Source organism: Salmo salar, chromosome ssa09, assembly GCF_905237065.1.
Source record: "Salmo salar chromosome ssa09, Ssal_v3.1, whole genome shotgun sequence".
In the NCBI taxonomy this organism is placed as follows: Eukaryota; Metazoa; Chordata; class Actinopteri; order Salmoniformes; family Salmonidae; genus Salmo; species Salmo salar.
The window spans coordinates 81627620-81652112 of NC_059450.1; the positions used below are offsets into that span (position 1 = coordinate 81627620).

General features: G+C 39.8%; 2 protein-coding genes across 4 annotated transcripts; one reads left to right on the top strand and one right to left on the bottom strand.

The window, feature by feature from the left end:
- Positions 1-684: 684 nt before the first annotated feature.
- atoh8 (atonal bHLH transcription factor 8) lies at positions 685-9236 on the top strand. Its single transcript, XM_045724069.1, has 3 exons — positions 685-1734; positions 2692-2883; positions 8457-9236. The coding sequence occupies exons 1-3, from the start codon at positions 1054-1056 to the stop codon at positions 8460-8462; spliced, it is 879 nt and encodes a 292-aa protein (XP_045580025.1). The 5' UTR covers positions 685-1053; the 3' UTR covers positions 8463-9236.
- Positions 9237-13362: 4126 nt separating this feature from the next.
- On the bottom strand, positions 13363-24429 carry st3gal5 (ST3 beta-galactoside alpha-2,3-sialyltransferase 5). Of its 3 annotated transcripts, none has more exons than XM_045724070.1 (7): positions 24109-24427; positions 17689-17793; positions 17204-17327; positions 16201-16532; positions 15412-15598; positions 15061-15219; positions 13363-14614 (listed from the first exon to the last, which is right to left on the bottom strand). In XM_045724070.1, the coding sequence occupies exons 2-7, from the start codon at positions 17781-17783 to the stop codon at positions 14357-14359; spliced, it is 1155 nt and encodes a 384-aa protein (XP_045580026.1). In that variant the 5' UTR covers positions 17784-17793; positions 24109-24427; the 3' UTR covers positions 13363-14356. The 3 variants fall into 3 exon arrangements, with proteins under 3 accessions (XP_045580026.1, XP_045580027.1, XP_045580028.1); XM_045724072.1 differs by having other exon boundaries at positions 14270-14614; positions 15042-15219; positions 24109-24429; XM_045724071.1 differs by lacking the exon at positions 17689-17793.
- Between the last annotated feature and the right edge of the window lie 64 nt (positions 24430-24493).

Sequence of the window (24493 nt, forward strand, 5' to 3'; positions counted from 1 at the left end):
CCTAAATTGAAAGTGCAGTTTGTTTAGGCGATTTTAGAGCTAACTAGCTACTTCACATGCTGATGTTGACTTTGGTATTATTTTGTAGCTACGTTTGCTAGCTAGCTTGTCAGCCCATAGAGAGAGCATTGCATTGTGGGCTTTGTAGTCGATTTAGCTACAACAGATTTCCACAACGATTTTTTGCTACCAAACTTATTATAACGACAAAATTAAAAATGTGTTCACAAAAAATATTGTTATCACATGTTAGTGTTATGTAACACTGTAAATTATAGGAATGAGTGGTTTTGGGTGGATTTTTCCTGGACTGTCCCCCGTTGTCTGCCCTGTTACAAAAACTTTCTTTGCTATCTAGACACGTCAAAAAGTCTAGGTTACACTGTTAGTGGTTACCATGTGCACCATAGGGCACTTAGCTAAAAGTTTTGCTTGCTAAATGAAGACCAAAAATAATATGATGGGTATGCACCCCAGCTCTAGGAGGCCTATAGCCTAGGCCTAAGTTGTAAGGCATACAGATTGTGATATAATAATAATTAAAAAACGTGTTATTATACTGAATTTATGACGATAATTATTGACATGCTATTATAATTGTCCTTCTGTTGGCCTGTCCATAAAAGTCACCAAGTAGCCATGCGCGTAATCAGTGGTTTAATATGTTATTACGCACGGCGAGAGATATTTTGGGCGGTCTCTCGCTGTAGGCGGCGTGGCGACTTATCTCACCGACAAGGGCTTCTATGTAAACTGAGGCAAAACTAAAACAGATGAAACTCACGAGCACATTCACAAAAAATTTTGCCAATTTGGATGGCTCCAGAAGACGCGGAATCCACGGGAGAAACACGCGCCTGCACATGCGGTCTATTCTTTATTTGTGTTATTTAAAGTAAGCTTGTCGATGCTTGTAATCAGAGTGCTGCATTGCATAGTGATTTGTCCGGCTATATTTTATTGATTAAGTTACAATATAATATTATTATACTTTTGCGCGATATTGTTTAAGGCAGTGCCGTCGGTTTTCAATAGTGCCTTTTTTGTGTAGAAATGAGGAATCCACATCTTCTCAGCGATGGCTGGAAGACAATCAATGCAAAGGATTCAACTGGGAATAAAAAGTTTAAACGGAAAGGTCGGGACCCCAAACGTGTCACCACTGACGAAGTCAAACATTTCCAATATGATTCAATAATGGACGACGATTCTATGGGGGAACTGATGGAAGAGACATGTAGAAACATTGTCCAAAAAAGACTACAGGACCCTGGTTCAGTTCTATCTGTGGAGAAATCCAATATTTCATCTGGAAACCCGAATACTGCTCTTGACATGAGGATAAATGCTTTACCATCAACAGTTACTGGGAAGCTCCCATCACCACAGTCACGGCCTTTATCCGAGTCAACACCGACAAGCAGAGACACTTTTCTCAGCACATTCCCGCATGTTACAAGTTATGGCCATCAACAGTCATTTGGGACTGATCACACATTACAGTCCCGGATCGTCCTATGCCAGCGCTCCGAGAAGACCCTCTCCTCAGCCTCTCAGACAGCCTACATCAATAGCAGCGACCCGGTTGAATCGCCAAAGAAACGGCTAGGAGAAACGTCTGGCGTCGTCACTGAGATCAAAGCCGTTCAGCAGACACGGAGGCTACTGGCGAATGCCAGAGAGAGGACCCGGGTGCATACCATCAGTGCAGCCTTTGAGGCGCTGAGAAAGCAGGTATTAACACTGAATTCACTAAACAAACAATCCGTACAATGACGCCTCTTGTTCAAAATGTGATGTTCATGCTGAACTCAGAGTAACTTGTTGCACTTAAATGCCCATTTCAGTATGCCACTGTATGGAGATATGGAAATTATGAAAATAACTGTGAATTTCATCATAATATATCCTACTTGAGTATGAATGTAGGCTAATATATCCCACTTGAGTATAAATTGTATGGACCCTTCTATAGATAGTTTATAAAATTAATTTTACTGTCAACAATTTACAATTTGGTATTATTGACATTATGTTCAAAATATGTGCTCAGTTTGCTACATTAAAGATATGAGAAAGAACAGTCTGTAAGACATGTCAGTCCAAACAGTTGAATTGTCGCTCTGATTCTTATTCTGTTCTACATACACAATTACTTGTCTGCCCCCCCAAAAAACATGTTCCCCTTCTGTAGGCCTATGTAATAGTCTATTCATGTCATTTATATGTAATCAAAATATCAGTGCAAATCATATCCACATGACACCTCTCACAATGACAGAAAAATGTGTCAAATGCATATGAAACAGGGAACAGGCTTCTTAATGACAAAGCTCTTCACACTCCAGGTACTCCAGTAGGTCTGATACTAGTAGGAGTACTATGAAATATCAATGTCAACTACAACTAAGTCTTAGTTGACCAAAACCAACATGGAATATCTATCCTTTGAAAAAAAAATCAGGGAAGTTGTTGTGAACCATTTTTACTGGGTCATGTCATCACCAGCTGTTTTGGCACTTAGAAAGATATGGTGGAAAACTGTCACATGACACCAACTGACACCAGCAATAGTATCTAAAGAGCATGTATACCATAGTTTAACTGAAAACTTCCTCAACTTGATTCTACCATCCTCTCATATCAGTATGATGGGCCTCTTTAACCTAACCAAACTTTAACCCTATACAGGTGCCCTGCTACTCCTATGGACAGAAGTTGTCAAAGCTGGCTATATTAAGAATCGCCTGTAACTACATCCTGTCACTGGCTCAGCTGGCAGACCTGGACTACACCCCAGATCGCGGCAACATGAGCTTCAGAGAGTGCGTGGAGCAGTGCACCCGCACCCTGCAGGCCGAGGGACGCTCCAAGAAGAGAAAGGTAAATTGGATCTAGGGAAGAGGAGGAGGGAGGGGGATGCAGTATTTAGGCTACTGTCTGACGACGGTCTGGCCTGAGATTTTATCCTGTGCATGTCTTCTTTGGCTGAAGGCCTCATGTTGCAATGACTAGGTGAGGTGAGACATTGACATGGAAATAGACTCCTGCAAGTGAAAAGTATTCAAGCACACGTTTGGAGACATTGCTGAGGCATTGCAATAAGTTTGCTTTAAAGTTAAAGGCTATCAAAAGAAGAGCATGGCCTCTGAGGCATCAGTAGTTACAGAGAGGGAATGGAAAGCCAAGTCAAAGCCAGCTTCTCCTTCAAACGTGTTTATTGCAATATAGCATATCAATAACATGAAACATATTTCAGTGGATTCAACTATGCTTATAAACAAGGCCGTTGATAAAGAGCAACAGGTGACCATACAAGGCCAATTAAATAATTGGTAATGGATATTTGACTTTAAAATAAAGCTAAATGAATGGAGGTTTTCTTTCTGCTCGTTTAACATCCTTCCTCCTACACTGTCATGTCACATACTAACAAATCTATCAGACATTTCAGAAGGACTGGTAAATTGATGACATCATAGCATTGAAAACTTAGCACAATCGCATTATTGATTTATTTTAGTTGACATTTTGCAGGATGAAATCTCTTGACATGCATTCTCGTTTTCAAATGTCCAAATGAAAAAATAACTAAACAAACTAACAACACTTAGTCACAAGAATAATATGACAACTATTGTCTAATAATAATAACAATGAAATAATAATAATTAAAATAAAACAACTTACATTAACAGTATAAAAGTTGTTGTACAACTACTAATAGGCCTACAACTAATACAATCTACTGCTACACCTACTAATATAACTAATAAAACTACTGCTACAACTACTACTACAACTAATAAAACTACTGCTACAACTACTACTACAACTAATAAAACTACTAATACAACTACTACAAATACAACGAATAAAACTACTGCTACAACTACTAATAAAACTACTAATACAACTACTGCTACAACTGCTACTACAACTAAAAAAACTACTGCTACAACTACTAATACAACTAATAAAACCTACTGCTTCAACTACTAACACAACTAATAAAACTACAGCTACAACTAATAAAACTACTGCTACAACTACTAGTACAACTAATAAAACTACTGCTACAACTACTAATACAACTAATAAAACTACTAATATAACTAATAAAACTACTGCTACAACTAATAAAACTACTGCTACAACTACTAGTACAACTAATAAAACTACTGCTACAACTACTAATACAACTAATAAAACTACTAATACAACTACTGCTACAACTGCTACTACAACTAATAAAACTACTGCTACAACTACTAATACAACTAATAAAACTACTAATACAACTACTGCTACAACTGCTACTACAACTAATAAAACTACTGCTACAACTACTAATACAACTAATAAAACCTACTGCTTCAACTATTAATACAACTAATAAAACTACTAATATAACTAATAAAACTACTGCTACAACTAATAAAACTACTGCTACAACTACTAGTCCAACTAATAAAACTACTGCTACAACTACTAAAACTACAAATATAACTAATAAAACTACTGCTACAACTAATAAAACTACTGCTACAACTACTAATAAAACTACTAATACAACTAATAAAAATACTAATACAACTAATACAACTACTGCTACAACTGCTACTACAACTAATAAAACTACTGCTACAACTACTAATAAAACTACGAATACAACTAATAAAACTACGAATACAACTAATAAAACTACAAATACAACTAATAAAACTACGAATACAACTACGAATACAACTAATAAAACTACGAATAGAACTACGAATACAACTAATAAAACTACGAATAGAACTACTAAAACAAGTAATAAAACTACTATTACAACTAATACAACTACGAATAGAACTACTAAAACAAGTAATAAAACTACTATTACAACTAATAAAACTACTGCTACAACTACTAGTCCAACTAATAAAACTACTGCTACAACTACTAAAACTACAAATATAACTAATAAAACTACTGCTACAACTAATAAAACTACTGCTACAACTACTAATAAAACTACTAATACAACTAATAAAACTACTAATACAACTACTGCTACAACTGCTACTACAACTAATAAAACTACTGCTACAACTACTAATAAAACTACGAATACAACTAATAAAACTACGAATACAACTAATAAAACTACAAATACAACTAATAAAACTACGAATACAACTACGAATACAACTAATAAAACTACGAATACAACTACGAATACAACTAATAAAACTACGAATAGAACTACTAAAACAAGTAATAAAACTACTATTACAACTAATACAACTACGAATAGAACTACTAAAACAAGTAATAAAACTACTATTACAACTAATAAAACTACTGCTACAACTACTATTACAACTAATAAAACTACTGCTACAACTAATAAAACTACTAATACAACTTATAAAACTACTGCTACAACTAATAAAACTACTATTACAATGAATAAAACTACTGCTACAACTACTGCTACAACTAATAAAACTACTATTACAATGAATAAAACTACTGCTACAACTACTAATACAACTAATAAAACTAATAATACAACTTATAAAACTACTGCTACAACTACTAATACAACTAATAAAACTAAGTACCTATAATATATGCATTCATATTAACAAATATCTTCACATGGTGATGTTTCTATTAGTTAAAACACAAACAGTTTGATTTTAATGCCCTGATTTCTATAGGTCAATTATTCCAGTCAGTTGGGCATTTGTATCCGAAAGATAACCTGCTAGTCAAAACCAGCAGATCTGCCCTATCTACTAATGCGATACAGCGAAAACTTCCCTTTGACTGATCAGGAAGCTGCATATAGAAAAACATGGGGCAGTGTGACAGACAGAGGGATGGTATTTCTAACAATAACGACAACAAAAGAGGGAAGAGTACACTCTCTCCAATTAAGACAGGCATTCCTTTGCCTACTAAGATCCCATTAAATTAAATCATCATCAACTCGTGTTTGAAAGGGAACTGGGTGTTTTGCCAGTTTTTTGTCCAGAACAGAATAAAAAGTGCCCCTGATGAATAAAAGGGGTGATTGATGCCTTTGTGTTTTATGACACTGGGAGTCATGTAAACTGAGGCTGAACTTCCTCCAGCTCTCTTCTGGATCCACACGTCTCCATGGCCTCTCTATAAATCAACAAGGTTTTTAATGCATGGATGAGACCCAAGTATGGAGAACGTTCATTTACACATTAACTTCTTCACACTGATCTATCAATTACTGTCCTTCCAGTTCTTCATCTGTCCCCTGTCAGTCCTCTCTTCCAGTTGTTCATCTGTCCCCTGTCAGTCCTCTCTTCCTCCCAGTTCTTCATCTGTCCCCTGTCAGTCCTCTCCTCCTCCCAGTTCTTCATCTGTCCCCTGTCAGTCCTCTCTTCCTCCCAGTTCTTCATCTGTCCCCTGTCAGTCCTCTCCTCCAGTTGTTCATCTGTCCCCTGTCAGTCCTCTCTTCCTCCCAGTTCTTCATCTGTCCCGTCAGTCCTCTCTTCCTCCCAGTTCTTCATCTGTCCCCTGTCAGTCCTCTCTTCCTCCCAGTTGTTCATCTGTCCCCTGTCAGTCCTCTCCTCCAGTTGTTCGTCTGTCCCCTGTCAGTCCTCTCTTCCTCCCAGTTCTTCATCTGTCCCCTGTCAGTCCTCTCTTCCTCCCAGTTCTTCATCTGTCCCCTGTCAGTCCTCTCCTCCAGTTCTTCATCTGTCCCGTCAGTCCTCTCTTCCTCCCAGTTCTTCATCTGTCCCCTGTCAGTCCTCTCCTCTGTCACTTAATCTCTCTCATTTATTCTCCAGATTCTTCTGTCACCCTCTCATCCATTCCCCCCTTTTCCTCCCATCTTTCATGGTGAAACAACATTATAAATGTATCTAATTTAATCTATAATTGTGTAGTTAAATAAAGGTTAAATAAAACAATTGAATCTACATTTTAAACACACATTTAGTCATATCTGTAATTTAATGTTTTAAATGTCCTTTAGCAACTCTTCACCTACTGCCAAAACTCATAACATAACATAGTAACATCACACAATAGGTTGATCACCCTGAACTTAAAACTGTAAACAAGTTGTATTTCACTTAAACGAACTATTGTAATCTATACATTTTGTAAATTGCAAATTACATCAAAGTTGATGCAAACATTTAAACACTTTTCTTAAAGATTAAAAAAAACTTGTCTAAAATAACAATGATGAATTAGGTGTTTGTTCATAGATTACATATCCAACATAATTACATGCATACAACTTTTCCCTGCACTCCCAGTTCTCTGCTCCCTCTAGCTCTCTCTCCCTCACTGGGAGCTAATGTGTTTCCCTAGCATAAAGCACATTCAATAGCTGAGCGGTTGTTTTCCTGGCAGTCCCAGACACCAGATGTTCGTAACGCTAGTTGGGAAGTCCTGCTGGCGCCACTCAGGGCAGAGGGCAGGGTGAAGGCACGCGAGCTGGAGCCCAGAGAACTCACTCGCTACAGGAATTGGCACATTCCCCAGTGCGGTACTGGCACATTCCCCAGTTCTCCCCTGGCCATCTGTTCCAAAAAAACACTTTGAAAAAAAAATACACTGATCATCACTCTCTCAGGATACAGCACTGAGCAGCAGCTGTTACAGAGGCCGGGGAAAGAGAGAGAGGGAGAGAGAGGGAGGGTGGGGGAGAGAGGGGTGGGCTCTGTGAAAGAAAGAAATCCCTTTGTCAGAGAGAGCCAGTGAGTCTAAGGGGAAACTTTCAAGGGGATAAAAAAACTTTTTCCCAATGCATACTTATTAAAGACATTTAGAACTTGTTCCTGCGCTTGCTTAAAGCCCTGCACTCTGCTATAAATTCACTTACTGTCTACTTGTTGGAACTCTTTTTCAATAACATTTCAAATCTAGCACTTAATTAATACTTTATATTTCAATTTTTATCAACATGTTATTTAAATCACCATTTTGTGGATGTTCACATGCAAACTGGAAGACCTATTTTCAAAAGTATTTGGAAAACAAATGAATGGAAATGAAATCAGAGAGTTTTAAAAGTTAAGTCTTCAACAAACAAACTGACAGCATGAAGTCAAACAAATGTTACAATTCCCTACCATGTGTTAAAGATGGGGAATTAGGATCTGTCTCTTTTGTAGACACATTAAGGAAAATGTTTTGGTTGGTTTGCATCCAACGCTAAAGTGAGGGAGAAAGAATGTTGTTGTGTCCCACTCAGTTGTACACTGCATCTGATCTGACCAAGCAGTTCCTTTACTGGTATAGGTCATATTCTTCTACCCCTTGTATTTACATAGACAACTCTGCACCTATGAAGTCATCGGATATGCATGCTTTATTTTTACAGTCCTATTTGTACGCATCTCACCACCTCTTGATATGCACCCACAGGAGATTGTGTTTTCAATGCCTGATACATTGTTTTATGTCTTTTATAGGAGTAAAATTCTCACAGCATCGGTGGCGTGAGCCAGACTTTATAACAAGGCCCTTGAACAAAATAAACTCTTTACAGCTCTGTTATTGAGGTTATTCAAGGTCACTCCTGGAGGAGACTACAACCAGTCACTTGGACATACAGTATGATGGACCTAATTTCATAGGCCTACTTGAAACCTGTTGAGTTAGCAGAAATATCAAGAATCTCCAGTTATGGATATGTTTCTGCCTGTCGTGAGTTGGAATGAATCTCATTCGGTTGATGTTTGAACAGTTAAAAGTGTGAGACAGCATTGATGTTCTTTAAACAAACACGCCTGGTGGATGAAATCAGATTGTTCAATCATATGACAATTGGATGCAGAGACAGCAGTGATTATAACCGTTCATAACAGTGATTATAACAGTTTTATTAAACTATGAACCCGATGCCTTTTCAATGACATACAAGTTGTTGTTTTTCTTTATAGTATGATTGGTAATTTCTGCTTAATGGAAGCTAACTAGTGAAAGCGATAGTAACATATATTTGATTACAAGATAACTTGAAATGACATAGTAATGGTATTTTATTCAGCAACTGTTTTTATGTGTTGAAATATGAATGAAGTTACATGGGTTATTGTCTGCTACCTGAGCTCAGTATTTTAAAATATCCCAGATTGACACATTTAAAAGTGACTTCCCTTTTAGCTGGCCTTTTCTAATGACAAGTCTCTGACTGTTGTGTGCTAATCAAGCACTTTTTAACCAAAAATAAAGGAATTGTTGTTCATTTATTTGAATGGATATGCATGATCATTAAACACCTCTAACATATTTAAATCATTATCTCAAGTACTGCCAACCTAAATCTCACACAACAATCACACACTACACCTTTAAACAGCTTATAGCAGCTGTCAAGCTTCCCTCAAAACAAAGTTGTAATTATGACGATGATCATGAAAGAAAGTCATTTCATTTTCTATCTGAATCTACCTCGTGTATGTGTGTCTAAATCTTGATGTGTTCATGTGTTGTGTTCTCTTAATCCTAGACTACAATAAGTATTTTTGAGGCACGTCATAGAAAGTACTTGTCAAGATCACCACTGTTGGTTGCCTACAAGATAATCGATCAGTATTTTCCCGTCCATTTAATAGAATTTGGCGACGGCTCAAAAATGTGTAATGGTAATTTGTATAGTCTATTTGCATAGGATACTGGATCCAAATGTCAACAGAGAGGATTGAATGATGTTGTTCTGCATTACATTACCTTGTGCCTTTTCAACAAAGTACTTTCTTTACATTAACAAGTTACAAATATTAAAATAACTTACTTTTCTAAAAGGGAACAAAAGTCACGATGTAATTGCAAATATATTCTAATAGATGAACTTAACTATCCTGTAATAAAGGGCCCATGTGTTGTATTATCAAGAAAATAAGTACTTTACTTTCACTTCTCATACAGAGGAGAATTGTAATTAATAGTAGATATTTTATATAAATGAATAATATATCTAACAACATTAGAAACAGGAAAACCTGGTTTTCAAGGTATTTACCCGAGCACATTGTCAGTGAAAGCAATCTGTTTTCTTCTAGCGTTGCTTTGGAAGCTGGAAACCGTTCAGGCTTTTACAGTCCTTCAAATTGGGTCTGGAGCCGGAGAGGAAACACCAGTATCCTGTATATACAACTTCTGTCTGTCTGGAAAAAAGAGGCAGAGCAAATGGAAAGCAAGCTGAATCAATCTCATCTGAAAACAGTGAAAATATACAAAACCAACACATTGTTGAATGTGTAGATTTAACTTATTAATGTTCCATTTTAAAGATAGTTTAACAATGTGCTCTCTTAAAAAATACATTACACTGAATATTCCCATCGTGATGAAGAGAACATTATGTATGAAATTAAAGGGGACATGTTTACTAGTTTGGGACCCTAGGGAAAACTTGACCTGAGCGAACATCCTAAACACACATCAATTCTAATGTTAATCATTATGGACGGTAGAAGTAATCCTGTGCTGGAACAGGAGCTTGGGATGATGAAAACAAGTTTTTGAAGCCCTAATATATTTAGATATTTTTTATTTAACCTTTATTTAACTAGGCAAGTCAGTTAAGAACAAATTCTCATCTACAATGAAGGTCTTTACCGGCCAAACCCGGACGACGCTGGGCCAATTGTGCACCGCCCTATGGGACTCCCAATCATGGCCAGTTGTGATACAGCCTGGAATCAAATCAGGGTGTCTGTAGTGACGCCTCTAGCACTGAGATGCAGTGTCTTAGACCGCTGAGCCACAAACACACTACCATAGAACCAGGGTGTCTGTAGTGACGCCTCTAGCACTGAGATGCAGTGTCTTAGACCGATGCACCACTCGGGAGCCCATGTATGATACATGCAGCAGACTACAGTACTTCCTACTCCATCTAATGGAAGAATAGAATTACTGCAGGGGGAATTGAACCACTTTGGTCTACTACAAAGGCAAACGAAAAGGGTTTTGATATGTTCCATGACAAATATATATTGTTTAAGCCTATAGTTTGATAAAGACAGGGTTGATGGGAAATGTTATCTCGCAATCCCGTCTCTCTACCAAGCACTAACTGCCTGCGTGTTAATCAACATGGTACAGATTGGTTTCCCACATCCTTGGGAGTAAAACAAGGAGATGCCTTATCACAGACTCTGTTTGCTATGTTCATGAATGATTTGGCAAAATAAATTAAACAGTAAAATATTGGAGTAAGATATGATGACATTTTAAGTATCCTCTCATATGCTGATATTATTTTAATGGCAGAAACTGAACAAGATCTGCAGAAAATGTTATTATGTACAGTCAATTGGTGCAAAAGATGGCGACGCATGATCAATCAGAAAAACAAACAGATATTGCATTTTAGAAAACCGGGTACCAAGAGAAGTGTTTTTCGGGTGTGTTTTGGTGAAGAAATGCCAGGTTACTAGCAATTATAAATATTTGGGTCTTTATTTTGATGAACATATGACCTTTCTATATGGCACATCTGCCCGGGCCGACTCAGCAAGTAGAACTCTTGGGGGAGTTACAGGAAAAACAAAAACACTCAATGTTGGTTATGCTCCGTATTCCAAACTGTATCAGACATGCGTGTGTCCTGTTCTGGGCTATTCAGCAGGAGTGTGGGGTGCTAAGAGGTATCTCAAAAACAAACATGTCCATAACAGAGCAGTACTTATTTGTTTTAGGTATCCACAAGTTTGCACCTATACTGGAAATAACTGGGACATGGGCTGTGAGGTGAGATGGAAGGCGTGTATGGTGAGACTTTGGAATAGACTATTGGACATGCCAATTGCCAGAATAGCCAGCAGCGTTTTTCAATGGGATCTCTCCATAGGGGGAGCCTGGGCAACTGAAATGTCTGACATTTTCCAACAGTCTGACTGTGAACAGTTGTACGAAAACCAAATGAAGTGAGACATAGACGCTATTAAAAAACAAATGATGCAATATGAAAAGAAATAAGTGGAGGAGATTAATCATAAACCCTTTCATTAAGGGGGAATTTGTGTGTGAGAAATATAATGTACAACCTCCTGAAAAGCAAGAGATCGCTATGTAAGATCAGGGATATTGCCTCTGCGTATTGAAACAGGTAAGATCAGGGATATTGCCTCTGCGTATTGAAACAGGTAAGATCAGGGATATTGCCTCTGCATATTGAAACAGGTAAGATCAGGGATATTGCCTCTGCGTATTGAAACAGGTAAGATCAGGGATATTGCCTCTGCGTATTGAAACAGGTAAGATCAGGGATATTGCCTCTGCGTTTTGAAACAGGTAAGATCAGGGATATTGCCTCTGCGTTTTGAAACAGGTAAGATCAGGGATATTGCCTCTGCATATTGAAACAGGTAAGATCAGGGATATTGCCTCTGCGTTTTGAAACAGGTAAGATCAGGGATATTGCCTCTGCATATTGAAACAGGTAAGATCAGGGATATTGCCTCTGCGTTTTGAAACAGGTAAGATCAGGGATATTGTCTCTGCGTATGAGGAGAAAGCCCACCAGATATACCCTGGCATTATGTGGCTCAGCCATGAGGAGAAAGCCCACCAGATATACCCTGGCATTATGTGGCTCAGCCATGAGGAGAAAGCCCACCAGATATACCCTGGCATTATGTGGCTCAGCCATGAGGAGAAAGCCCACCAGATATACCCTGGCATTATGTGGCTCAGCCATGAGGAGAAACTGTCCATTGTGTATTTCCGTTTGTGGAATTTTTTGATAAAGCCTGGAATAAAAGAAAAACAGTAACCGATAATTAAATGATATAAATATTTAGCAAATGGCACATACAGGTTGTGTGTAGGCCTGCCTCCCATTTCAATCTTCTCTTTGTGCCAGACTGGGTTCAAAGGACTTTCTTTACATTTTTCTGGATTTATCATTATTTATTTGTATTATTTTCCCTGCTTTAGGGATATAATTCTGTTTTATTTAACTAGGCAAGTCAGTTAAGAACACATTATTATTTACGATGACAGCCTACCCCTGCCCAACCCTAACCTGGACGACACTTGGCCAATTGTGTGCCACCCTATGGGACTCCCAATCACGGCCGGTTGTGATACAGCCTGGAATTGAACCAGGATCTGTAGTGACGCCTCTAGCACTGAGATGCAATGCCTTAGACTGCTGCGCCACTTGGGAGCCCTGTTTGTTTATTGCTTGGAAAACCTTATTTACTATCGATTTATTTTTCAGTCTTTATGCAGTGCGCACTGCACGGAACACCAGAATAATTATTACTGAATTATCGTAATGTTTGTTTGTGTCTCAATTAATCCTGTAAGGGATGGGTTGCCAACTGGCAATTTGACACAAAAATAAAAAGTCAGTCATTCATACTAAGTCCAAATCTTTTTTCTTTACTGACAACCAGGCCAATTATGGCGACATTAAAAAACTAAAAACATTCAATAATTTTAAATCAAAATTATCAAGCAAAGTCATGTTGTAACGACAGAACAAACAGTGCTTGATTTGGGCACGAGCTAACCGGAGCCAAGTGCCAGCGCCTCAAATTTTCTACTGCTTGAGCTCCCGTTCCTCTTATAGAATATTATCTTGAAAAGTATTGTAGAGCTCCTGTTCCTCTTATAGAATATTATCTTGAAAAGTATTGTAGAGCTCCTGTTCCTCTTATAGAATATTATCTTGAAAATTATTGTAGAGCTCCTGTACCTAAATATAATTAGTACTGGCTCCCATCTCAGTCCAAGTCAAGCACTGAGAACATACTTTATTATAATAAAAACAGTCTAATAATTACATTAGAAAAATTTAAAAACACAAACATGTTCAGACATCTCGTGGACAAACTGAACACTCAACTTAAAATCGAAAGCATAAAGGTAATGTTAATGATCTGTTAGTCAATCTGTTCATTCTTCACAATATTTATGGTAATGTTTGTACACATTTTAGCATCAACTTTATGCTAAGATTTAATTAAGTAATTATCCATTAGCTCTTAATAAATACAAAAAACATTTAAGTTTAGCAGTGATAATACTTCACTTATAGAGGGATTTGTAAAAGCTGTACTAGTACATCTTTAGGTTTGTCGTTTTCAACTGCGCAGGGGAGAAGTGTACAGCTTCACTGTTCCCCATCATGTCGGCACATCTAGTCCATGCAGATTCAATATGCTGGCATGCACTAGGACATAGAAGAGTTTGCAGTCAAGTCCCCAGATCCATAGACTCAATCAACTTTTTGAATTCCATGGAATTAAATCAGAATGCTGTTCTCAGGGTGAAAAGTCTTGGAATGATAAGTCAGTGGAAGGTAGATCGTTGGTGTGTCGCTAGCTGCGCTGCAGGCCCAGATCAGTCTCTTTCAGCTGGGGCAGAAGGTGCAGTGCAGGCCCCCTGTGAGGTCTGATACAGTGCCTTCCCTCACCAGGCTCTGGAGGAGAGCCCTCTCACGATCCACGTTGTGCATGTTCTGCTCCAGCATAGCTGTCATGGGTATATTGTCATAGTAATGCAGGGGCATCTCCTTCTGGCTGAGATTGTAACCAAAGCCTGCTAGGCTGACCTCGTCACACAGGTAGGTGGCCAGGTTGAGGGCTGAGATGCCCATGGTGGGCACGTTCTGCACAAAGAGGAGAGCAAACAATGTCAACAAGGTATAGAGGACAGTGAATACAAAATGTATTTGAAAACAGGCACGGCCCTCTCTTGGGCCAAAGAAACATGTGCTCCATGTAAAGACTGCTGCTGGTTGCTAGCAGAACAATCCGTTTACAGAAAAGGCATTGACACATTTTTTACACACACAATTTCAACAGTCAATATTGAGTCTCCTTTATCTTTCCAGGGGATGGCAAAGATGATCATCCCAGTTGGTAGAATGTTTATGTGCATAGAATGTCCGACTAGTAGAGAACTCTTCCAAAACGGCCCATTATGTCTATACATCAAAGCTTTTTTTATTATTGTTCCCTTTAATTTCAGTTTAATTAGGGTATGAAAATGTGTTGTAAGTCTTCAGTGTAATGGTGTAATGTGTGCTGCTTAACTGGTGAAAGGTTGTCTGACCTGGTCCCAGCCCCAGAGGCGTTGCTGTGGGGAGGGGTAGGCTAACAGGTCCATCGCCATCTGCCTGATGATCTCCAGATTCAACAAACGGAACTTTGATAAGTCTACTGGAATCTTCTCTGGCACCTTCTGCCAGAAAAACAGCCAGTCCCATAGGGACTGAAACAAAAACAAGTCTAATGTCAGGTAAAGTAGTAGGCAGTGTCTGAATTTGCATTTCAAATCGCTCAGCCATGTCTGTGCTCCTTATTAAAATTTCAACAACTAGGCCGACACATTATCTGATTTCATTCTCTCTTTTTTTAAATTCATATTTTGTTCATGTTTCTGGTGGTGGGCTTTGCAACTCACAACTCTCTGTCTGTTGATCATTGCTCTGATCCACTTGAAGTCTACAGCCTTGTAGACCACCGCCACAAACTGCAGCTCAGGGTCCACATCTTCCCAGACCTTGGGGCTTCCCTCTGGGTAGCTCATCCGGACAGAGGTCCGGTTCCCCACGTCTTTACTGTAGTTCCTCAAAGGACCACTATTTAGCCTGTGGCGCAGTGAACAGAATGTCAACGTGACACAGGTCTACTCATGTAACCATTCACTCTTTGGATGAATCAACAATGATATACTATAACAGTTCTACCCTTCTTACTTAGAAATGTTATCATTATAGTGATGACTTCTGTTCCACAGAAAGTCTCATCCTGTTGATAAGCGGCAGGGGGCGGCAGGTAACCTGACGGTTAGAGAGGCGAGCCAGCAACCAGAGGGTTGCCAGTTCGAATTCTGGGTCCAAAGCGGAAAATCTACCGGGAAGTGAGCTGGCAACCTGAGGGTTACTGGTATCAAATGCGAGATGCCATTTCCCACCATTGTGCCCTTGAGCAAAGCACTTAACCCCCCACAACAACTGCTCCCCGGGTGCCTAGTGTGGCAGCCCTCCACACCTCTCCAAAGCCTGTATATGTACGTGCATTTGTGTCTTACGGAGGGGTTGGGTTAAAAGCGGAAGTCATATTTCGGTTGGACCTTGTATGCATTTGACCAATAAAGTGACAATAAATTGCTGGTCAAAGGTGAATTCACTGCCTGGTCTAGACATGAGCCATTTGAAAATCCAGGTACACAAAGCAGGTGTAGTCTCACCTAATGACAACATCAAACTGGTCAAGCAGGGCGCCCAGCTCAAGACCACGGAGGAGTCCTCCATTTCCCATGACCACACAGCGTCTGCACTCTTTCTTCAGCTGCTCTGGTTGAGCAGGGAGGAGGTTGAGGACATCCTTTAGTTTGCCATGCATGTCACGGAACCCGAATGGTGGGGGGTACTTGAACATCTCTGGAGTCAGCAGTGTGTCCCGCCACAGGAAAGGATCAGTCACATGACCAGAAATCTGGAGCCTTGCTTCTACTCCCTTTCTGGCAAAGGCTGGTCTGCACTTGTTCGAAAGAACACCCCGTACAAAAGAGTGCACAAGCTGGAAAGATCATATAATTGTATCAAATGCACCATTATAAATAAACACATTAAAAGAAGCTATCTACAGTTGGTAAATCCATTTTTGGACATTTCAATTCATGATAACAACGCATTGATTCTTGAAGAATATAACTTAGAAATGCCTCATGAGCTTAGCTCAACTGTACTATACACCCCATCAGAACTCAAAATATAAGCTTGTTTTACTCCATTCTTTATAAACAATGTAATTGTAAACAAATACAGTATAGCCTCAAAACATGGTTAAAACTATAATTTTAACAACATGAATGGTTAGTCCTTGCACCCATAGCCTGTCTATGAATTTGAGGGTGGTTACATTTCTCCAGCCCCATCCCTGTGTTGTTATTGTTTGAACAGCAGATTGCCCCTTTAATTTGGGGCTCCTGAAGTGGCGCAGTGGTCTAGGGCACTGCATCTCAGTGCAAGAGGCATCATTACAGTCCTTGGTTCATATCCAGCCTGTATCACATCCGGACGTGATTGGGAGTCCCATTGGGCGGCGCACAATTGGCCCAGCGTCGTCCGGGTTTGGCCGAGGTAGGCGTCGTTGTAAATAAGAATTTGTTCTTAACTGCCTTGCCTAGTTAAATAAAAAAAATCTAAAGTCAACGCTGAACGGTTACAAACATAGATGAAGAGCCTTACCTTTCGGTGGCTGGGATCCACATGCCATGCCAAAAGCTTCTGTGAGTCAGTATCAAACCAATTAAGGGTTACAACTGCCAGTAAGATCATCAACCCAAGGACCATCAAGGGCAACAACAAACGTCTGCAAGAATAATATGTTCACTGTTACACTATCCATCAAGAACAATGCTTCTTTATATATAATATCATACATGATCATGACGTAATGCCTCCAGGACAAGTTATGTACAGTGTGCTTCTGAGCCAGGTAAGGAAATTAAGCTAGCATTTCTAAACAAATTTGTGGCCGCATGATGAAATGCCCATGAGCTCCTTCCTGACACAGGGACATGCAAGCACCTGGAGTAACCTAATAATAACTGAGTAAAAACTGAATGCGTAATCAAGCAGGCAGTTGGAACTCTGTAAAACAGGGTTTCAATCGTGTCTTCATTTAGCTACTGATTATTAATAAATAGGGTGAACTAGCTAATAATATGTACCTGTTGGAGCCACAGCGCTTTGAAATCCTCATCTTGTTGTCGAGGAAGTTAATGTCCTTCCCTCTTTCCTTAGCGCTTATTAGCCTGTTCCTCATGGGACAGTTCCTACACCCAGTGGCAGGTCAAAGGTAATTCAGCACAGCCAAGCCAAAACAGTATGTGTATGGGGTAAATCCATTTGAATTCAATCACTTTTTGAAAGCATCCCTTTGAATTTGAACGAAAGCTTCCATACACATTTGCCCATTGTACAAATGCTCAGAAAGTGACTCTGGACCTCAATGCAAAAACATTCAAGAGATAAAGGTGTTCAAAGTTGACCTATTTTGCATACCCCACCATACCATCTGACATGTCTTCATCAATGGAAAAAATAAACGGTTCAGATTTATATCATTTAAAAGTTTACAAACAGGCTTATCCAACTATTTTATAATATATATTTTTGAATAAAAAAGGGTTTTTTTTAATATAAAAAAAAAAATGCATAAACATCGATTTTTTTTTCATATTCGCATATGCTGTAGCTTAAACCCTATTTTAAATCAGCTGAGGTTTTTGTGTTGTGCCTGCCGTCGGTTGAGACACAACATCCTTGTAATGTAATGTAATGTAATGTAACATCCTCTTGAATACAGGGTGGGTGTCATGTTTTGGCTGATAAAATGTACTAAAATGGGAATACAATTGAAAAAAAATGTCTCCTTTCAAATGGTACCACAAAGATGGTTGGAGGTCCACACATAAGAGAATGTTGACTTGAATGGGAACATCTGTTTTAAATTATACTGTCAATACTCCATAGGAAAAACATTGAAATATAGATAATAGAATATAGAATAGACCATTTAAGTTTACATTCGACAGTGGGTGGACCAGCGGCCATCTTTATGCTAGCGATTACAAGTAAAACTGTCCATTCAATGTCAATGGTGTACCAGCTAAATTGCAGTGGTCTGAAGGGATAAGTCCATTCTATGAATTATATTTATATGATTGAAATGACACTATATTGGATCACTCCAACATGGTATCCTTCCATTCGGCAGGATACATTCCGAGTAAGAATTTCAGATTAGTCCTGTGTACCGGGTAGTGCTGCAGCTAAGTGCCGCCGCACTCCTTCCACCTCTGCCTTTTCACAGCTCATTACAGAGAGGATTCACTTGGTAAGAGCTCTATGTTAGAGTGTACAGTGCATTCGGAAAGTATTCAGACTCCTTGACTTTTTCTACATTTTGTTATATTACAGCCTTATTCTAAAATTGAGGATGGGAAAAAAACTATTTAATCAATCTATCTACACACAATACCGGACAATGTCAAAGCAAAAACAGGTTTTTAGAAATTTTTGCAAATGTATTAAAAAAAAAACGGAAATATATTTACATAACTATTCTGACCCTTTACTCAGTACTTTGTTGAAGCACCTTTGGCAGTGATTAGAACCTCTAGTCTTCTTGGGTATGACACTACAAGATCGGCACACCTGTATTTGGGGGGTTTCTCCCATTCTTCTCCGCAGATCCTCTAAGCTCTGTCAGGTTGGATGGGGAGCGTCGCTGCACAGCTATTTTCAGGTCTCTCCAGAGATGTTCGATCGGGTTTAAGTCCGGGCTCTGGCTCGGCCACTCAGGACATTCAGAGACTTGTCCCTAAGCCACTCCTGCGTTGTCTTGGCTGTGTGCTTAGGGTCGTTGTCCTGTTGGAAGGTGAACCTTTGCCCCAGTCTGAAGTCCTGAGCTCTCTGGAGCAGGCTTTCATCAAATCACAGTTTATTTGTCACTTGCGCCGAATTGGGTGGTGGGACACAATGCAAATAGTCCGGGTAGCCATTTGATTACCTGTTCAGGAGTCTTATGGCTTGGGGAAGCCTTTTGGTCCTAGACTTGGCTCTCCGGGTAGAGGTCGACCGATTAATCGGAATGGCCGATTAATTAGGGCCGATTTCAAGTTTTCATAACAATTGTAAATCGGTATTTTTGGATGCCGTTTTTTTTTTTTTACACCTTTATTTAACTAGGCAAGTCGGTTAAGAACACATTCTTATTTTCAATGACGGCCTAGGAACGGTGGGTTAACTGCCTTGTTCAGGGGCAGAACGACAGATTTTTACCTTGTCAGCTCAGGGATTCAATCTTGCAACTTTATGGTTAACTAGTCCAACGCTCTAACCACCTGCTTTACATTGCACTCCACGAGGAGCCTGCCTGTTACGCGAATGCAGTAAGAAGCCAAGGTAAGTTGCTAGCTAGCATTAAACTTACCTTATAAAAAACAATCAATCATAATCACTAGTTAAACTAGTAATATCATCAACCATGTGTAGTTATCTAGCCTGTCCTGCGTTGCATATAATCGCTTAGGTACACGTTGCTCCAACGTGTACCTAACCATATACATCAATGCCTTTCTTAAAATCAATACACAAGTATATATTTTTAAACCTGCATATTTAGTTAATATTGCCTGCTAACATGAATTTCTTTTAACTAGGGAAAATGTGTCACTTCTCTTGCAACAGAGTCAGGGTATATGCAGCAGTTTGGGCCGCCTGGCTCGTTGCGAACTGTGAAGACTATTTCTTCCTAACAAAGACAGCGGACTTCGCCAAACGGGGGATGAGGCAATATTAACCAGATGAAATGGTGTTACTTCTCTTGCGTTCATTGCACACCGAGTCAGGGTATATGCAACAGTTTGGGCCGCCTGGCTCGTTGCGAACTAATTTTGCCAGAATTTTACGTAATTATGACATAACATTGAAGGTTGTGCAATGTAACAGGAATATTTAGACTTAGGGATGCCACCCGTTAGATAAAATACGTAACGGTTCCGTATTTCACTGAAAGGAAAAACGTTTTGTTTTCGGATTCGAGCATGTTAATGACCTAAAGCTCGTATTTCTATTTGTTTATTATATTATAATTAAATCTATGATTTGATAGAGCAGTCTGACTGAGCGGTGGTAGGCAGCAGGCTCGTAAGCATTAATTCAAACAGCACTTTCGTGCGTTTTGCCAGCAGCTCTTCGCTGTGCTTCAAGCATTGTGCTGTTTATGACTTCAAGCCTATCAACTCCCAAGATTAGGCTGGTGTAACCGATGTGAAATGGCTAGCTAGTTAGCGGGGTGCACGCTAATAGCGTTTCAAACGTCACTCGCTCTGAGACTTGGAGTAGTTGTTCCCCTTGCTCTGAATGGGTAACGCTGCTTTGAGGGTGGCTGTTGTCGATGTGTTCCTGGTTCGAGCCCAGGTAGGAGCGAGGAGAGGGACGGAAGCTATACTGTTACACTGGCAATACTAAAGTGCCTATAAGAACATCCAATAGTCAAAGGTATATGAAATACAAATCGTATAGAGAGAAATAGTCCTATAATAACTCCAACCTAAAACTTCTTTCCTGGGAATATTGAAGACTCATGTTAAAAGGAACCACCAGCTTTCATATGTTCTTATGTTCTGAGCAAGTAACTTAAACGTTAGCTTTCTTACATGGCACATATTGCACTTTTACTTCTCCAACACTTTGTTTTTGCATTATTGACAATTTTTAGGGCCTTCCTCTGACACCGCCCGGTGTAGAGGTTCTGGGTGGCACGCACTACCCTCTGTAGTGCCTTACGGTCGGAGGCAGTAATGCAACCAGTCAGGATGCACTCGATGTTGCAGCTGTAGAAACTTTTGAGGATCTGAGGACCCATGCCAAATCTTTTCAGTCTCCTGAGGGGGAATAGGTTTAGTCATGCCCTCTTCACGACTGTCTTGGTGTGCTTGGACCATGTTAGTTTGTTGGTGATGTGGACACCAAGGAACTTAAAGCTCTCAACCTGCTCCACTGCAGCCCCGTCGATGAGAATGGGGGCGTGCTCGGTCCTCCTTTTCCTGTAGTCCACAATCTCCTTTGTCTTGATCACGTTGAGGGATAGGTTGTTATTCTGGCACCACCCGGCCAGGTCTCTGACCTCCCTATTGTCAGTGATCCGGCCTACCACTGTTGTGTCCTCTGCAAACTTAATGATGGTGTTGGAGTTGTGCTTGGCCATGCAGTCGTGGTTGAACAGGGAGTACAGGAGGGGACTGAGCACGCACCCCTGAGGGGCTCCAGTGTTGAGGATCAGCGTGGCAGATGTGTTGCTACCTACCCTCACCACCTGGGGGTGGCCCGTCAGGAAGTCCAGGATCCAGTTGCAGAGGGAGGTGTTTAGTCCCAGGATCCTTAGCTTAGTGATGAACTTTGAGGGCACTATGGTGTTGAACGCTGAGCTGTAGTCAATGAATAGCATTCTCACGTAGGTGTTCCTTTTGTCCAGGTGGGAATGGGCAGTGTGGAGTGCAATAGAGATTGCATCATCTGTGGATCTGTTTGAGCGGTATGCAAATTGTTGTGGGTTTATGGGATAATGGTGTTAATGTGAGCCATTACCAGCCTTTCAAAGCATTTCATGGCTACGGACGCGAGTGCTACGGGTCTGTAGTCATTTAGGCAGGTTACCTTAGTGTTCTTGATCTACATATTGGAGTGATCCAATAGCTCACATACGTAACCTTCGCACTCCTGTATTCAGTAGCATGTTGTCTCAACTGATGGTGGGAACGACACAAAAACCTCAGATGCAGTCCAAACACGTTCATTTTACTTCCTTTACACACTTTTCCTCGGGGGAATCCCCATCGAAAATGGATGCAGTTGGATTGCCATCATAAGTGGAGGTCCAATTCACAAACGTTGCCCCCTCTGCCCTCGATTTAATTTGAGGAAGCGAGTGAAGAACTTTCATCAATTGTGGGGTTGATATGACCCAAACTTCAATGCAAACATGTCCAATTTAAATAAACATAGCTGCATTTTCGGCATGTGAGAACAAAATGACTCAAGCTTGCTAAAACATGTATATAAACCCCTTTCCGTGTTTACAAACATTGCAGCACGAGGGCTATGCGCAAGTTGATGGGAGAACAATAGTTCTTATAGAACACCAGCAACAACAAAAAAGCCTCTATTTACATGTTGCTTATGCCTGCATTTCACACCACTTTTGGATTATAATTGGATTTTAAGGCTCGTATGAATGTCCTGCTTAATATAATGTTTGTGTCATCATCGCAAATCAACTGCATTATACTTTTAAAAACACTTCAACCTCAACCAGCAAAATGGCTCTTGGTATAGCTTTTACTACAGCCTATATCAATGAGTGTTAGCGTCTAGCTAACACTCATTGAAATGTATTGGAATAAATCACCAAGCTATAAAACAAGCTAGCCAGCTATGGGTAACTGTAGCTAGCCACCTGACAAGGGTGCAAGGCTGCTATGTATATTTATAGCTTTAGGTTGGTTGTTTTTAAACTCAACTTCAAGACTTCCACCAAGGGCGTTGCCTCTCTGATCATCACTCTCCCTCGCTTGGGTATGCGACATTTGAGGTACACTCGGTTGTGACGATATAAAACGTTATTCTGGGGATGAGGGTTCAGGGCTCTTCGTGTTTGGACTGTAGCGATGTAAAGTAGGGTCAAATGCTTTCAATAACTGTGAACTTGGGAAAAAAACATGACGTCAGTGATCGTCAGGTCGGAAAATCGGAGATCTAGAAAGATGCCTCAGGTTCCGAGTTGGATTTTCAAGTCGGATGACCATTCAAAACGATTTTCCCCCAGTCTGAGCTTGTTTTTTCCGAGTTCCCAGCTTAAACATACGATTATATAAACAAATAATAGTTTGTGTTTTTAGACGTTAAAGGTTTAAATTTGTATTTAAATGTTTTTCTAAATCGTTAGACAACCCAGTTGTAAGCTTTTTAGTGATAGCAAACCCAACCGTTTAGCTATATTTTCCAGTGATGAAGTAGACATGGATGTCTCATGGTATAGAGGTGTATGCAAAATAAGTCAACAGAGCACCTTTAACCAGTCCTGAATGTTTTGGCACGATGTCGTCAGGACAGCGGAGTCAATTACCACCTTCCGGAGACACCTGAAACCCCAACTCTTTAACGAATACCTGGGATAGGATTAAGTAATCCTTCTAAAAATATAGATAGATGTACTATTGTAAAGTGGTTGTTCCACTGGATATCATAAGGTGAATGCACCAATTTGTAAGTCGCTCTGGATAAGAGCGTCTGCTAAATGACGTAAATGTAATGTCAAAAAACAATTGAATTCCAATGGATTTACCCTATGGCTTGACAGTTGACTAGCTACTAAAGCCCATAACTACATAGCTAACGTTAAGGCCCTAAAGATATGTCTGGGAAGATCACGTATTTAACGTTACATAGGAATCGAAAAAGTCCAAAATCCAAGGCAACGTGTTATTTTGACACAAACGGTTACGCGCTAGCAAGCTTTTATCATACTATCATCAGCAAGCGAACGTTGGATGCTTATTTAGCCAGCTACTGTAACTACTTACCCATCGGCGGACGTTTATAAGCAGTCATCTTGACAGTATAATGAATGTTCACGTTATCTGACGATATTTTATTTGATGTAGCCAGCTACAGTAACGTTGATAATCATGTAAGGGACGTGGTTGTCACTAGTAGCCACAAAGTCATAATTATGACTAAACCCCGTCTATTTCTACAATGTATCTTCTTATAACCTGGTTTTAAAGATAAGCCAAATCACACTGCTAGCATTATGCCTAACCGTAAATTTACCCCAAAAAGCAGGGTTTTCATACATTTTTACGACAGCCAATATAGCGACTTTGTAGCTGTGGTAACTAGTGACAGCCAAGGGAAGTCGTACTAATCAGAATAACCAATGAGCGGCGAACAGAGTCATAATTGCTT